General features: G+C 47.5%; 1 protein-coding gene across 1 annotated transcript in view; it reads right to left on the bottom strand.

The window, feature by feature from the left end:
* Nucleotides 1–363: 363 nt before the first annotated feature.
* The window catches only part of LOC141088403 (NELL2-interacting cell ontogeny regulator 1-like), a 41,617-nt gene continuing 24,708 nt past the window's right edge, over nucleotides 364–17,272 (bottom strand). Inside the window, exons 3-4 of the mRNA XM_073574446.1 lie at nucleotides 10,656–10,744; nucleotides 364–838 (exon numbers count right to left, since the gene is read on the bottom strand). Of these exons, the coding sequence (XP_073430547.1) occupies nucleotides 767–838; nucleotides 10,656–10,744 (161 nt within the window). The 3' untranslated portion in view covers nucleotides 364–766. The remainder of the gene's footprint in view (nucleotides 839–10,655; nucleotides 10,745–17,272) is intronic.

Below are 17,272 nucleotides of genomic sequence, written 5' to 3'. Positions count from 1 at the left end.
TAGGAATAAGGAAGAGCCTCTAGCCCGGAGATATCCTACAACAGCACCGTGACAGCATGTTTTTATAGGTTTCAGAACGCTACAAGGGCCCATACATCTAACCAATATACAGATGGAGGCCCAGGTCCAAAAATTGCTCAGTGGCCCATCAGACGCTAGCTACACCACTGTTCATGGGGCATTATTTGTTTTAAAATGGAACATAGGGGCCAATATTTATTATTTTAAGAAGGGATTCAGGTCACATTATTGTTAGGTCAGTGGCATAATACTAGCTTTGGCAACACACGCTTTAGTAACGTACTGGTATTTTAATATTGTAACAAATGCCCTTCAGGGCTTATAAATAAAGAGATAATATGGCTGTGTTGAGTCATTCTCCCAATGGCTGTAGGAAAATAAATTTATTTAATCATGGATAACCAGACACAAAGTGATATAAATGACGCGGGCTTGTTATTTCAATAAAATGCAAAATTAATTTAAAAAAATGTGATCACCCCCACCCCACTCCCTCAAAAAATGAGTATTATAATAAAAAAAATCCTGTGATCTTTATTGTGAATTTCTCCCAGCCATAATGTCTCCTTGCACACATGCACAGCTCAGTGTCAGGATGGGTTTGTCATGTGTAGTCATAATTCATGAGTTTAACACTTAGGCTGCCAGCGGGAACTGGGCCACGCTGCAAAGCAATGCATCGCCACACCCGAACCAGCAGCGGAAGAGTAAACGGGGGGTGCTCCTTGGGAAATGTCACTCAACTTCAGCTCAGACCCTCCATAGATAAACAGTCACAGAGGGTTCTCCGCTCCACCTTCAGTAGAAGTGTCTCCGTCTAGAAAAAAAGAAAGAAGACCGACATCATGTGTTGGTAATCACTGATATGGATAAGCTCGAAAGGGCACGAGACAATATTGCAGGATGGTCAGGACTGGGGTCAGATGCTCGGGGGCCTCATTTCCTAGACATCTCCAAGGAAGAAAACCCTACTCTGCTGTCACGTTCCAGACAAATGCTAAATCCACCCAGTATTTATTGCTGTATGGCGGTATTATTTGGATATTGAATTGCAGTATTGTGTGTCAATCATATGACATTATTATAGGAGAATGTTCAGAAATATTATCAGGGTGCTACATATTTTTTGTCAGCCTTATTATGCCAATTCATGTCAAGTATTATGTGGACACTGAATGGAAGTAATATTTCAGCATTGTTTGGCAGTATTTGTAGACACTGAATATTAGTTTCATTTTGGTAGTGAAAGGTAGTATTGTGAGGGATTTATATGACAGTATTACAAGGGAACTATATGGCAGTATTGTATAAGATTTTATGACAGTGTTATAAAGAGACTATATGGCAGTATTGTGTAGGATTTTAAGAGTGTATTGGGTCGCCCTCCCAGGGCTGTGGGGTACTCGGTACCGGGCCGGTATCAGCGGGATGTGTCACAGCAGCGGGGAACCGGTCCGTGGCCCTGGGCTCCCAAGTAATGGGGGAAATGTAATGGTTTGAATGAATAGTTCGTGACGCCACCTGTGGTGTTCGGCAAGTGAGATGTTAGGCCGACGCTGCATGCAGATCTTCTGGGGCTGGTGGTGTGTTGCAGTCATAGAATCATAGAATCATAGAATCGTAGAGTTGGAAGGGACCTCCTGGGCCATCTGGTCCAACCCCCTGCTCAAAGCAGGATTCGCTAAATCATCCCAGTCAGATGTCTGTCCAGCCTCTGTTTGAAGACTTCCATTGAAGGAGAACTCACCACTTCTCGTGGCAGCCTGTTCCACTCATTGATCACTCTAACTGTCAAAAAGTTTTTTCTAATATCTAATCTGTGTCTCCTCCCATTCAGTTTCATCCCATTGCTTCTAGTCTTTCCTTGTGCAAATGAGAATAAAGTTGATCCTTCTACAATGTGACAGCCCTTTAGATATTTGTAGACAGCTATTAAGTCTCCTCTCAGTCTTCTCTTTTGCAAACTAAACAATCCCAAATCCTGCAACCTTTCCTCATAAGACAGGGTTTGCAGACCGGTCACCATTCTGGTCGCTCTTTTCTGAACTTGCTCCAGTTTGTTGATGTCTTTTTTAAAATGTGGTGCCCAAAACTGGACACAATATTCCAGATGAGGTCTGACCAAAGAGGAGTAGAGGGAAATAATGACTTCACGTGATCTAGACTGTATGCTTCTGTTAATGCATCCTAGAATTGCATTTGCCTTTTTTGCTGCTGTATCACACTGTTGACTCATATTCAGTCTGTGATCTATTAGTATACCCAAGTCTTTTTCACATGTGCTGTCACTTAGCCCTATTCCTCCCATTCTATATATGTTTTTTCCATTTTTATTGCCCAGATGTAGTACTTTGCATTTCTCCCTGTTAAAAACCATTCTGTTAGTTGCTGCCCACTTCTCCAGTTTATTTAAATCTTTTTGAATCCTCTCTCTCTCTTCTCTAGTATTAGCTATCCCTCCTAGCTTTGTGTCATCAGCAAATTTAATCAGTTTACCCTCAATTCCTTCATCTAAATCGTTGATAAAGATGTTGAACAATACAGGGCCCAGGACAGAGCCCTGTGGTACCCCACTTGAGACATTCTTCCAACTGGATGTGCAGCCATTTACGACCACTCTTTGGGTCCGATCACTAAGCCAGTTATGAATCCACCTAACAGTTGCCTTGTCCATTCCATACTTAATCATTTTTTCAATAAGGATTGTATGAGAGACTTTGTCAAATGCTTTGCTGAAGTCAAGATAAACTATATCTACAGCATTTCCTTGATCCACCCAATCAGTGATACCGTCATAGAAGGAAATTAAGTTAGTCTGACATGACTTATTAGTTACAAACCCATGCTGACTCTGTTTAATCACTTCATTCTTATCCAGGTATTGACATACATGTTGTTTAATAATTTGTTCAAAGATCTTTCCTGGTATAGAAGTCAGACTCACCGGCCTATAGTTACCTGGGTCCACCTTCTTCCCCTTTTTGAAGATAGGAACAACATTTGCTCTTCTCCAGTCTTCTGGCACTTCTCCTGTTCTCCAAGAATTTTCAAAGATTATAGAGAGGGGTTCAAAAATTTCTTCTGCTATCTCCTTCAGTACTCTGGGGTGTAATTCATCTGGACCTGGAGACTTGAATTCATTTAGGCTAGCTAAGTGTTTCCTCACTATCTTTCTGTTTATAGATATCCTGGATTCTTCTATTCCCTTAATAGGACAGTGAATAACAGTTGATGTTACATTTCCTTTCTGAGAGAAAACAGATGCAAAATAGGAATTTAAAAGTTCAGCCTTCTCAACATCCTGTCTTACCATTTCATCATTTTCATCCTGTAAAAATCCTATAGCATCTTTGACTTTTCTTTTACTTTTGACATATCCCCAAAATCCTTTATTATTGCTTTTGACATCTCTTGCAAGCCTCAATTCATTTTCAGCTTTAGATAATCTGATTTGTGCCCTGCAGGTTCTGCAGACAGCATTATATTCTTCTTTAGATATGCCTCCCTTTTTCCATTTTATAAACATTTTTTTCTTCCTTTTTAGCATGTGCTTAAGTTCTGTGTTCATCCATCCTGGTTTCCTTAACTGCTTCCTATTCTTCCCTCTTTTCGGAATTGTTAACAACTGTGCTTTGAGAATTTCATTTTTCAAGATTTCCCATCCTTCCTGGACATTTTTGTCTTTAAGGATATCCAGCCATTGGATCCCTCCAATTCTCTTTCTGAATCCCTTAAAATCTGCCTTTCTGAAATCTAACCTTGATGTCTGAGTCTTCACAGGTCTTCCGCCTCTAGTTATCCAAAATTCTAAAATAGCATGGTCGCTACCTCCTAGGGTCCCAGCCACTTTTACCTCCTCAACCATTTCCTCCCTGTTTATAAGGATTAGATCCAAGGTAGCAGTTCCCCTTGTTTTCTCCCTTACCTTTTGGAAGATAAAGTTGTCAGCAAGAGAGGATAAGAATTTCCTTGACCTGTTAGTTTTGCCTGAGAGAGATTCCCAACAAATGTCTGGATAGTTGAAATCTCCCATGACAACTATGTCATATTTTTTGGAGAACTTGGCCATTTGATGCATAAAGAGTTCATCCATAGCTTCAGCTTGCACAGGCGGCCTGTAGTAAATGCCTACAATGGTGTCCTTTCCATTGTTCTGTCCTTGTATTCTTACCCAAACAGTTTCCACAGAACTCCCAGTCTCTGAAGCTTCAATCTCTGTGCAGATATACGCGTTTCTAACATACAATGCGACACCCCCTCCTCGTTTATCAAGTCTGTTTCTTGCAAATAAGTTGTATCCTTCTAGTCTTGTATTCCAATCATGTGTATTGTCCCACCAAGTTTCAGTGATTCCAATGACATCATATTTCTTTTCCTGTGTTAGTAGTTCCAATTCTCCTTGTTTGTTGCCCATGCTTTGTGCATTAGTATAGAAACATTTTAGTTTGTGATTGGTTTCTCTTTCTCCAATATTTTTATTAATTAGATTCTTTCGTCTTTGTTCTTCCTTTCCACTTCTAATAGCAGAGTTCTCAATAGCATTTGTCAGGTGTATGGCTTTTTCTGGTCTTTTGCTTCCCTTCCCATGTTGTTCTAGTTTAAAGCTCTCCTTACAAGTGTAGCAAGATGGTGAAGCTCCCCACAGGTGGAGCTGTAGTCCCAGGGCAGTGTAGATGTAGGGGCAGAGGAGAGGCACAAGCAGTGTAGAAGCTGGTACCAAGGTGTAGCGGGGCTGGATGCGTTGGCACAAGAATGAATGGAGGACACCAGGGCTTGCAGTTCCAAAGCTTTACTCAGTCTGTAGTACACACAGGTGCCTGCCTCGGTGCCGTGTCCTCCGGGTCAGGGACTCAGTCAACCTCCAGGCAAGATGGAATGCTCCCTTCCAACGCTCCGCCAACATATGTGCCTTTCTGAACGTCTCCTCTATAGCGCCCTTAAGTGTGAAGTACTCCCAGTACTGAGTTACACTGGAGTGCCTCCTGACAGATGTTCCCAAGAACTCTACTTGTATGGCAGACAGCTGTAGCCTGCTTCGGGGACTCCCTACTCCTGAGTCCCGGCTCACTATCCAAGTTGCTGTTGTGCCCCCAAGTCTTAGATGGGAGTAGTGCATTTACAGCGACTACTCCACCGGTGTATGCTGCATAACCATTAGTGTCCATACAACCTTGGGGACCTGGCCCCGGCCTTGCGCTTAGAACTTCTAGGCAGGGTTCTTCCTCTAACCCACGTCCTCTGTGTTCCCTTTTACTCCTTCGTTCCGTACTAATCTCTCTCTCCTATGGAAGATCAGGTTTCAGTTCAATGTCTTTCTCCTTCTTTCCTTTCCCGTGCCAGCAGACCTGGGTCACTCAGGTCTGCTGCAGCACCTCCTTCCTCCATCCCTCTAATAGGGATCTTTCCTCACTCCTCTCTGAGTGGCTTCGTCTCCCAGACTGACCTGTAATTCTAATCCTTCCCGCTCTTTTATGTATTCTAAACTCCACCCGCCTCCCAGCACGTTTCGTGTTCCAAGCAGGGAACCACCAAAGGTGCTCTGCTACTCTCTAAGCAAGGAGCCGCAATGTGGCTTTGCTGAACTACTCTGTTGTGTGGGGTGCGAGTGTTGGAGCGTGGTCAGGAGCCTCCAACTTACCTGGATGGTGGGGCACCACACCTCAGGAGGAGGTGCAGTACCTCTGTGGTGACTGAGCTTCGGGGGCACCACATACCCCCCGTTAAACACAGCACGTCCGCGGGCTGCAAGGCACACAAAGTTGACAACACAGGAACATACAAAATTTTTGTAATGCTAAACAAACATTTCTTATACTAAACTTGCCAATGTGGGAGGCACTCATTCTTGAATGTTGCAAACAATTCTGAATTAACTATCTAAAATCTTAAGTCAAAAGTGCAATTTTCAGTACAATACGTAATTCAAAGTGCTATTGTCTGTTACTCACGATCACTTCAGTATTCTTCATCAACACATTTCTTTCCATCTTTGGTGCACATTTTCTACTTTCTTTTAACTCTGAGTGACAACCGTGGTGCCTGGTTCATCACCTACATTTTCAATTCTTTATTCTTTATTCAAATCTCTCATCTCTCTACCAAAACATTCCTAATTCTATATAAAAGCCATTTCCTAGTTACCAATACTCTTATAAGACACATCATTAACAAATACTTCACATTAAACTTTCAACAATTCTTGTAAGTGCTGAACACCACTCCCAGCCGGGATCTCTTGCAGTGTCCTCTGATTGGAGTCATACTCCAGATAAGGTAGACCTTATCTTCGAAAACTGTCCATGTAAAACCAAGAGAGGGCACCTAAAGAGGTGCAACTATTTACAATAGCAGTTCTGGACCATTCAGCGTTCATGATCTCCGTAGTTCAAATGGAAAGGCTGCCAACACAACTGGGCAACACTGGAAAAACAAACAAAACTAAACCATGATGGTCAAAAATAGAACAAAAGGCACAACGGTGCAAATAAACCCTCCTGGGTAGCGAGTTATTATTTTCATTTTTTTTTTTTTTTTTAGAAACTTCTTGACTAGTGATTGTTCCCTCCTGGGGTTTCTGGACTGGAACCGCTACCAGATGAGATAAATGCATTGGCAGTCCTCAGGTATTCTTCCTCCAGTGGGGTGAAACGTGCAGCTTTCCGTACCTTTGGCTGTGGGACTGGTACGGCTCCAGCTTGGCACATGGGGCAGTGGGCGGTCTCTGCCTGTAGGTCTTGATGAGATCCTCCGGGACTCGCCTAATGTTCATAGCATACCAGCCTCTCAGGCCTTTGTGTCTGGTGAAGGTCACATGATGTCCCGGGCCCAGGTTTCTGGCAGGGTGTCCTTTTCTCAAATGAGGTTCTACGTCTCTCCGGTTGAAAAACAGATCGGAGATTCGGCTAGGGTCATGGATAAAGCCGAACCCTCTCTCATGATTCACATTCAGGACGTGGCCCCAACCTGCCGCATCTCTGGGACCGTAGTGACCGGCTCTGACCTGTTCCTTCCGGTCCAAATCTGGACCTAGTACCGCAAGCCGGCGCTGCTCCCTCTCCCGGTGTTCAGCTGCCAGTTGCCGGATGGTAGCTTGACAAATAGCCCAGTTCTCATCATCCTCCCGTTTCTCCCGGGACCGATCCAGGCTGGTTTTGCACCACTGCGCCACCGTCAGGGGTTCCTGTTTTTCCCCCCGGGGACAGGCATCCCGGTCCCAGACCAGATCTAGCACGACCTGGCCAGCCGCTGCGACCGCGGTACACCCCAGGGCCTTCCCAGGTGTAGGGGCATCAGAAGTACCTGGAGCCTCCTGGCGGTGTGGTCTCTGGTCCGGTGTAGGCGTAGTGGCGGTGGGCGCTGCCCGGTGGGACACCGGAGACGGCGGTGGAGCTAATGGCGGCTCCGGATCCGCAGGGGTCTCTGGTGGGACCTGCGCGACCGCGTCAGGTCCAGGCGGGAGCTCCTCTTCCTCTGCTTCAGCTCCCTGTGTTGTGTACAACTCCTCCGGTAGTAGCGGCAGGGAGGGAACAAGGTACGCTGCCGGTGGCATGGCAGCGATCGCAGGCTTCACAGGGTCTGCCTGGAAGAGGTCCGGTGCAGCAGCGGCAGGTACCGGTGTCACAGGTACCGCAGGTGTAGGCCCCTTCTGGGTGCGCTGCAGATTCAATGTCCATAGCACTTCCTGCCTCAGTTGCAGGCGGCGCGTCAGCTGGGCAATTTCGTCCTCCAGCTGCTGGAGGTTCATCCTAGAAACAGGGTCTGAGCCTTCAGCCATGGCGCCGGGGAGATTCACCTCCCCGCGCTCTGCAGGCCTCCTTCCCTCTTCTTCCATCATGGCGCTCTGGCGTTCTTCCTGCCTAGGCTTCCTTCCCGCCACTGGCTTCTGCCCCTCCTTCTTGGGGCAGCGTCTTCTTCCAGCGCCTCCATACCAAGCCAGTATACGAACCCCTCGGTGGGTGGGCCATGTGGCTGTCACATAGTAATTCAGGAAGGAGAGGCCCAAGACTGTTCGCAGTCTTTTCCTAGGACCTCCCATATCGTCACGCCCTTCTTCTCCGTCCAGCGGCCATTTTAATGTTCATTTTACAGTCTATTAATTGGGTCTTCTGCACATTCTCAAAAGTTTTAAGTCCAACAAATCTTAGGCACACAAAACCCGATGGCATCGGGTCTCGTCATCCTGTTCGTGACGCCAAGTTGGGTCGCCCTCCCAGGGCTGTGGGGTACTCGGTACCGGGCCGGTATCAGCGGGATGTGTCACAGCAGCGGGGACCCGGTCCGTGGCCCTGGGCACCCAAGTAATGGGGGAAATGTAATGGTTTGAATAAATAGTTTGTGACGCCACTTGTGGTGTTCGGCAAGTGAGATGTTAGGCCGACGCTGCATGCAGATCCTCTGGGGCTGGTGGTGTGTTGCAGCCAAGATGGTGAAGCTCCCCACAGGTGGAGCTGTAGCCCCAGGGCAGTGTCGATGTGGGGGCAGAGGAGAGGCACAAGCGGTGTAGAAGCTGGTACCCAGGTGTAGCGGGGCTGGATGCGTTGGTGCAAGAATGAATGGAGGACACCAGGGCTTGCAGGTCCAAAGCTTTACTCACAGTCTGTAGTACACACAGGTGCCTGCCTCCGTGCCGTGTCCTCCGGGTCAGGGACTCAGTCAACCTCCAGGCAAGATGGAATGCTCCCTTCCAACGCTCCGCCAACATGTGCCTTTCTGAAAGTCTCCTCTATAGCGCCCTTAAGTGTGAAGTACTCCCAGTACTGAGTTACACTGGAGTGCCTCCTGACAGATGTTCCCAAGAACTCTACTTGTACGGCAGACAGCTGTATCCTGCTTCGGGGACTCCCTACTCCTGAGTCCCGGCTCACTATCCAAGTTGCTGTTGTGCCCTCAAGTCTTAGATGGGAGTAGTGCATTTACAGCCCACTACTCCACCGGTGTCTGCTGCAGAACCATTAGTGTCCATACAACCTCGGGGATTGGGCCCCGGCCTTGCGCTTAGAACTAGGCAGGGTTCTTCCTCTAACCCACGTCCTCTGTTCCCTTTTACTCCTTCGTTCCGTACTAATCTCTCTCTCCTATGGAAGATCAGGTTTCAGTTCAATGTCTTTCTCCTTTCCTTTCCCGTGCCAGCAGACCCGGGTCACTCAGGTCTGCTGCAGCACCTCCTTCCTCCATCCCTCTTCCAGGGATCTTCTTTACTCACTCCTCTCTGAGTGGCTTCCTCTCCCAGACTGACCTGTAATTCTAAACCTTCCCGCTCTTTTATGCATTCTCAACTCCACCCGCCTCCCAGCACGTTTCATGTTCCAAGCAGGGAGCCGCAATGTGGCTTTGCTGAACTACTCTGTTGCGTGGGGTGCGAGTGTTGGAGCGTGGTCAGGAGCCTCCAACTTACCTGGATGGTGGGGTACCACACCACAGGAGGAGGTGCAGTACCTCTGTGGCGACTGTTCCTCGGGAGGCCACAGTATTATGTAGATATTTTATGGAAGTGTTACTATGGCATTGTTTAGTGCTATTATTTGGCTCCTGAATGGATGTACTTTATGGACCTTGTGTGGAAGCTTTATTAGGCACTGTTAAGCAGTATATGGGTATGAACAATAAGGCAGAAAGTGCTGAACTTCAAGAGAATCTGTCAGTAGGTTTTTGCTATGTAATTTAAGAGCAGCATGATATAGTTGCAGATGCCCTGATTCAGGCAATGTATTGCTTAGTTTACTGGGTGCAGCAGTTGTGAAACAATCACACCTTTCTCTGCTGTACACCTAGCAGTGCTCTAAACCCTAAGCTCTGTAGAATGAAGCCCACACCACTGATTGGCTGCTTTCTGTGTACACTGTATATTGACAGAAAGCAGCTAATCAGTAGTGGGGGGGGGGTTGGACCAGGAGGCAGGAGACACCTAGTCCTATAGTGATAATATTCTGCTGATAAAACACTGATTTTATTTTATTGAAATAGCAAAACACAGCCCTAGTAAGTGGCACATCATTAGAATCAGGTTGTCAGCCCTTACATCCTGGTACTCTCAGATTACATAGCTAAACTTGCTGACATATAACTTTGCATGCAGTGAGCTCCCTCCACTGGTGGCTGCAGGTAAGTCAGGAGTGGCATTTCTGTGCTAAGCCCTGGTAGACTAGATATCACTTCAACATAGACGTTTCTGCTGTTCAGTGTTGAAGTGGTGAGACAAGACAAAACCCACAGGTTTCAGACCCACGCATGCAATGATTAAACACCTGTGGGTCTAAAACGCGTCTGTATATCCATTTCCTCCCATGGAGTTGTGACATTCCAGATGAGCCATTTTTAGTGGAATTTAATAAAGTAAGTGATTTTATTGAGTCCCTTGGATGCTAGATTTTTTTTTTCACATGATTACAATTTCCCACGGCTCTACCGGCTTTCCGAGCACTGGGCCTTAGAGCGGGTGAGCTGACTCTTTCCTACATTTTTTATCGAAACACATAGATGTGTGATTTCCAACAATCTCCTAAGTTTTTCAGAGTGTTCTTTTATTTTATATCCTTCACAAATATGGGGATTTCCGTGCATAAATAGCTGCATAACGCAACTGGATTTTTATTAGATTAGGTACACAGGTTTTGCTTCATCCATTTGCTACATACCCGAGAGTCCAGGTTGTACGCTGTCTTTTTGAGGTCTTGCAGAGCTCTCTGCATGAATTCAAAGGCATGGCAATCCACACAGGGGCGACCTGAAAAAAATGAATCCCATATCAATAAATTCTCAATATTTGGGCTTCCTAGTTTATATGGATCCCATACTTGTGCCATTTTTTAACTCTTTTTCACAAATCAGGTATAAAAAGTTATCTGCTTCTTCTTTCTATCAGTAAGGGCACCTTTATACGTCCTGATGTTTCCGGTACCGGTTTCCAGTACCGATGATTTTTACTTCCAGGCTTAGTAATGGGGGTTGTGTGACTGACACCTCTCCATCATTAACCCCAGGGCTGATGGCAGCTGTGATTTTTGATAATTCATAGCTGTCATCAATCCCATATATTACCCCAATTGCTACCGCAGCAATCGGCAGGAGCCGGGTAAAGTGCCAGAATTGGCGCATCTAATGTGATGCGCCAATTCTGGGGCAGCTATGGGCTTCTATTTTTTGGCTGGGGATGGGCCATTAACCATGCTGCTCCAGCTCTCTGGAATGCACTTCCCCAGACGATCAGACTGATACCTAGCCCTGACCTATTCAAGCGTGCTTTGAAAACCCATCTCTTCAAACAAGCCTACCACATCAACTACTCAGCAAGCTAACTTTGCCCTGTTCCCTCCTTCCAAATATTCTGAATCTGCACCCTACTATTCATCTGTCTCCACACCCTTCATGCACATGATAACTGCCCTTGATACTTGTCTATTGCACTTAAACACACGGGCTGATGACCGGATCATGCAGCTTTATATGAAAATCCCTATTATAATTGCCAGACCTGAATTAACAAGCATTTCTCTCCAACTGTGTCCCCCCATTTCCTTGTAGATTGTAAGCTTGCGAGCAGGGACCTCACTCCTAATGTCACTGTTTGAATTGTCTTAACTTGTATTGAATTTATTGTCTGTACATGTCCCCGCTTAATTGTAAAGTGCTGCGGAATATGTTGGCGCTATATAAATAAAAATTATTATTATTATTATTATTATTATTATTATTATTATTATTATTATTCCTAGCTTGACAATAGAAGCCCTCAGCTGTCTGCTTTAACTGCTCTGGTTTTAACATATAGGGGAACCCCACGCAGATTTTTTTATTTAATTATTTATTTAACGTGCTGACTACAACTATCATCAGCATCGCCTGGTCTCGCTGATCTCAGGGAGACCAGGTGAGGATGATGACAGCTGTAGTCAGCACCCAGCGCCAGAGAACAGCGGTAGCTGTACTGCTTTCCCCAACCGCCGAAACATTTCATTTCGGTACGAGTCACACGGATGTCATCCATGTGTCATCAGTCTGCCCGTGTGCTGCACACATGCTGCTGGTAAAAAAAGGACATGTCTGTGGGATTTTTAACATGGACACACGGTCCATGCGAAAAACCTGATATGTGCGCACCACCACAGAATACAATCACTAACTTGTATTTTTAATGCAATTTTGCAAAAAATCATAATTCACACAATTTTATTTTACCAAATTATACCCATTTTTCGATACTGAATATTTGCTTACTTATATTATTTTTGGCAGCTGAGAGTTGTTATCCTGGGATTCATGGAAGAACTGTATCTCCTCCATATTTTACAGACTTCTGGTTTATGACTTTTTAGTTAAAACTCCCATTAATTTTTTTCATCCTTACCCTAAACCTAACCCCTAAATGTTAGTGTACTGTAGTGCAGTGTGATAATATGCTCACCGATGCCTTCTTCGCTGGTTTCCAGCACCGTTCTGCTCCTCTTCTCGGTGATGTCACAGCTCGGCAGACTACTCGGATCACATGTGACCCAGAAGTGGGTTTTAGGCTATGTGCACACGTAGTTTTAGGTGCTGCGGATTTTTCCCTGCGGATTTGGGAAAATCCGCAGGTAAATCCGCAGGTCAAAAGACCTGCGGTTTACCTGCGGATTAGCTTGCGGTTTAGCCCTGCGGTTTCACAGCTCTACAATGGAGAATGTGTGAAACCGCAGCGGAATCCGCACAAAGAATTGACATGCTGCGGATTTGAACCCGCAGCAAATCCGCGCGGAAAAATCTGCAGCATGTGCACAGCGTTTTTCAGTTTACCATTGAAAACAATGGTACTGTACAACGCAGCTAAATCTGCTGCGGACCCGCAGGGCCTGAAACGCTGCGGATCCGCAGCAGAATCCACAACGTGTGCACATGGCCTTACATTGTGAGTTTATAGATGCTCCATAGACTTACACTGTAAGACCGGAGTCACACTACCGTATAACACGGCCGAGTGCAATCCGATAAAACAATGCATAGCACTCAGCCCAGTGTTACTCTATTGGCAACTGGGGCAACTCAGATCTGTGATTATTTTCTGATCCCGAATTCTGGCTCACACACTGAGACAGAGCATAGAGTGACCTGGAGAGTTTTGGCTCACACACTAAGACAAAGCATAGAGTGACCCGGAGAGTTTCGGCTCACACAATGAGACAGCACGAAGTGACCTGGAGAGTTCCGGCTCACATACTAAGACAAAGAACAGAGTGACCTAGAGAGTTCCGGCTCACACACTGAGACAGAGCACGAAAGTGACCCGGAGAGTTTCGGCTCACACACTGAGACAAAGCATAGAGTGACCTGGAGAGTTCTGGCTCACACACTGAGACAGAGCATGAAAGTGACCCGGAAAGATCCGGCTCACACACTGAGACAGAGCACGAAAGTGACCCAGAGAGTTCCGGCTCACACACTGAGACAGAGCACGAAAGTGACCTGGAGAGTTCCGGCTCACACATTGAGTCAAAGCATAGAGTGACCTGGAGAGTTCCGGCTCACACATTGAGTCAAAGCATAGAGTGACCTGGAGAGTTCCGGCTCACACACTGAGACAGTGCACAGAATGACCAGGAGAGTTCCGGCTCACACACTGAGACAAAGCACAGAGTGATTCGGAGAGTTCCGGCTCACATACTGAGACAAAGCATAGAGTGACTTGGAGAGTTCCGGTTCACACACTGATACAGAACACGAAAATGACCGAGAGTTCCGGCTCACACACTGCGACAAAGCATAGAGTGACCTGGAGAGTTCCAGCTCACACACTGAGACAGTGCACAGAATGACCCGGAGAGTTCCGGCTCACACACTGAAACAAAGCACAGAGTGATTCGGAGAGTTCCGGCTCACATACTGAGACAAAGCATAGAGTGACTTGGAGAGTTCCGGGTCACACACTGATACAGAACACGAAAATAACCGAGATTTCTGGCTCACACACTGCGACAAAGCATAGAGTGACCTGGAGAGTTCCGGCTCACACACTGAGACAAAGCACAGAGTGACTTGGAGGGTTTCGGCTCACACACTGAGACAGTGAACAGAATGACCCGGAGAGTTCCGGCTCACACACGGAGACAGAGCACAAAGTGACCTGGAGAGCTCCGGCTCACACACTGAGACAAAGCATAGAGTGACCTGGAGAGTTCCGTCTCACACACTGTTAGCAACGGTGGAATGCACTAAATAAAAATAAATAATAAAGTGCGTTCGCCGCTCGGGGTCCACCGTGCAGTAGGTGTTACACCTCTGCTAGGTAATGACAGAGGAGCAATATGGCGGTATGATGCGCACGGGTTCAACTTCACTCTGAGGAAGAACCTGGTTAAGGTTCGAAACGCGTCAGGCGTGGGGGTCTGTTTTCCCCTTTATGGTTTTATCATGAAATTATGTGAATAAAACTTATCGTGGATTTTATCAAGTCTCCAGTGCCGGATCTTCCTTCTCTCTTCATGTTCACCCGGAGTGCGCAGAACGGGCTCTGTTCACACACAGAGGTGCCGCAACAAAAACATACAAAATGCTGAACCTGTTAGATACACAGGCCTCAGGTAAATGCACACACGGTATCTGGTCACAGGGGCAGGACCAAAGACAGAGGAGCTGCGTCCCTCTAGACCTACCGTGTGTGTGGCGTCGCTTCTGCGAACGCCAAGAAGGGCTGCAACTGCAGCGCGGCGTAGGACACTGCCGCTCGATGACAAAGCCAGAAAGCAAGCCCAATGTCGGACACTAGCGTAGCGGTGCGGTGTGCACAGTGGCTTAAGGCTTGCCACTGACTGGCGCTGACTAGTAAACTAATTCCATATCAAAATGCGTAATATCAGAGGAAAGGGGTTTTATAATGAGTCAGTTACCAGAGCCATACATCCATCACCATTCACACATAGCAAGTATAGTCTATACTAGCGCATGTCCGAACGGTCATGCGCGCTTTTTATAGCCGTGCAGGATCTTCCAGATCTCCGAGATGGAACAATGAGATCTGGAGCAGGACCTGGGCACATGACTCCTGATCTCCAATGGGAGATCGTCTCATGAGCATGCCCAGTATGAGCACAGAGGGACTTAGTCTCTGGAGCGGTCTGCTGCAAAGTAATCTTCTCTGCAGTAGATAGACAGCAGGAGACCGCAGAATGTGAGGCTCTGGATTCCTGCAGAGCAGATGCAGAAACCTGATGCCTAACATTACCCCCCTCCTAGGGCCCCCTCCCCTCTGAGCCTTCCAATCCACCACCTTGTGCCCATTAGAGGCATAGGCCTCAGACTCGTCCGAAGGCAAGTCTGATGTCCCGGTAGGTGACACGGAAAACCAGGACACGTGGAAGGTATCAGAGGCGGCAAGATCGCCAGGTTTAAGAAGGGTCACGTGGGAGACAACGGGCGCGGCAAAGCCGCTCGGAGCATAAGTTGAAATAGAACGCCGTAGTGTGACAGCAGACGTCTCCACTCTCTGCTTAAGGAGGCTAACCCGAGCTCATGAGGCGCATGCCTGAATATATTTTTTAATGTCCCGAGCCCTGTGCGGCCACCAATACGACCCCGCCAGGAGTTTTGTGGTCTGCATGTAGCCACAGTGACCACCCACACTGGACGCGTGTGCCGACGCGAGGACCTTCGGCCGAAGGTGGGGAGGGACAAAGGTCTTGCCCGGCGGCACAGAGTTTGGTCATTGCGGGACACTGTTGTCCTGAGAAACAGCGCGTTGACAATGGTAACCGCAAATGGTGTTTTGCGCCGGACGCGCCTCGAGAACGGTGCAAGACACCTCCATGGGCTCTGGGAGTGGAGTCTCTGGCTCGGGTGGTTCCAGAGGCTCAAAAAAGTTGGGAGCAGAGGTAACCTTCCGTTTGGATTGAGCACGCTCCAGACCGCGCTCCGAAAAACGGAGATCAATGCGGGTGGAAATGGCAATCAGCTCTTCCAAACTTGCAGGAACCTCTCTGGTAGAGAGAGCATCCTTAACATGCTCCGCCAAACCTCTCCAAAACACAGGGATGAGGGCTTTATCAGACCACTCCAGCTCGGAAGCCAGTGCCCGAAAATGAACGGCATGCTGACTAACCGAGAGGGATCCCTGAGTCAAAGAGAATAGCTGAAGAGAGGTGTCATGCGTGACCCGTGGTCCCAGGAAGACCTGCTTAATAGCTGTTAGAAACTGAGCAGCGGTCCGAACCTTTGGGTCATCACGCTCCCATAGTGGCGTAGCCCACTCCAACGATTTGCCCGACAGAAGGGAAACAATAATCCCCACCTTGGCCCGTTCCGTAGGGAATCATGCAGCCAGTAACTCCTGCTGGATAGAGCACTGGCTGACGAAACCCCTACAGGAGGCGCCACCGCCAGAAAATTTATCGGGCAACGGGAGGCGGGTAACTGTCGGGGCATGGGAGGACGTGAACATACGTGAAACCCCTCTGCGATCGCCTGTACAGCAGCCTCCGAAGACTTTGCCGCTGCGATAACACTCTCAAGAGTAGCCAACCGGCCCTCTAGCTGGCAAATGCACTGAAGGAGTTGCTGCTGATCTGCCATTACTAGCCAGACCCTGGCGCTAGTATAATGTTAGAAACGGCGGAACGCACTAAATAAAAATAAATAATAAAGTGTGTTCGCCGCTCGGGGTCCACCGTGCAGTAGGTGTTACAGAGGAGCTAGGTAATGACAGAGGAGCAATATGGCGGTATGATGCACACGGGTTCAACTTCACCCGGAGCGTGCACAGCGGGCTCTGTTCACACACAGAGGCGCCGCAACAAAAACATACAAAATGCTGAACCTGTTAGAGACACAGGCCTCAGGTAAATGCACACACGGTATCTGGTCACAGGAGCAGGACCAAAGACAGAGGAGCTGCGTTCCTCTAGACCTACCATGTGTGCGGCGTCGCTTCTGCAAACGCCAAGAAGGGCTGCAGCGCGGCGTAGGGCACGGCCGCTCGACGACAAAGCCAGAAAGCAAGCGCAATGTCGGACGCTAGCGTAGCGGTGCGGTGTGCACAGTGGCTTAAGGCTTGCCACTGACTGGCGCTGACTGCTAAACTAATTCCCTATCCACATGCGTAATATCAGAGGGAAGGGGTTTTATAATGAGTCAGTCACCAGAGCCATACATCCGTCACCATTCACACATAGCAAGTATAGTCTGTACTAGCGCATGGCCGAACGGTCATGCGCGCTTTTTATAGCCGTGCGGGACTTTCCAGATCTCCGAGATGGACCAATGAGATCTGGAGCAGGACCTGGGCACATGA

This window comes from Dendrobates tinctorius, unplaced genomic scaffold (assembly GCF_039654945.1).
Source record: "Dendrobates tinctorius isolate UK_male_01 unplaced genomic scaffold, ASM3965494v1 ptg000039l, whole genome shotgun sequence".
NCBI classification, from domain to species: Eukaryota; Metazoa; Chordata; class Amphibia; order Anura; family Dendrobatidae; genus Dendrobates; species Dendrobates tinctorius.
Note: the sequence above shows the minus strand (reverse complement) of the source record. Positions and strands in the feature narration are given on the sequence as shown.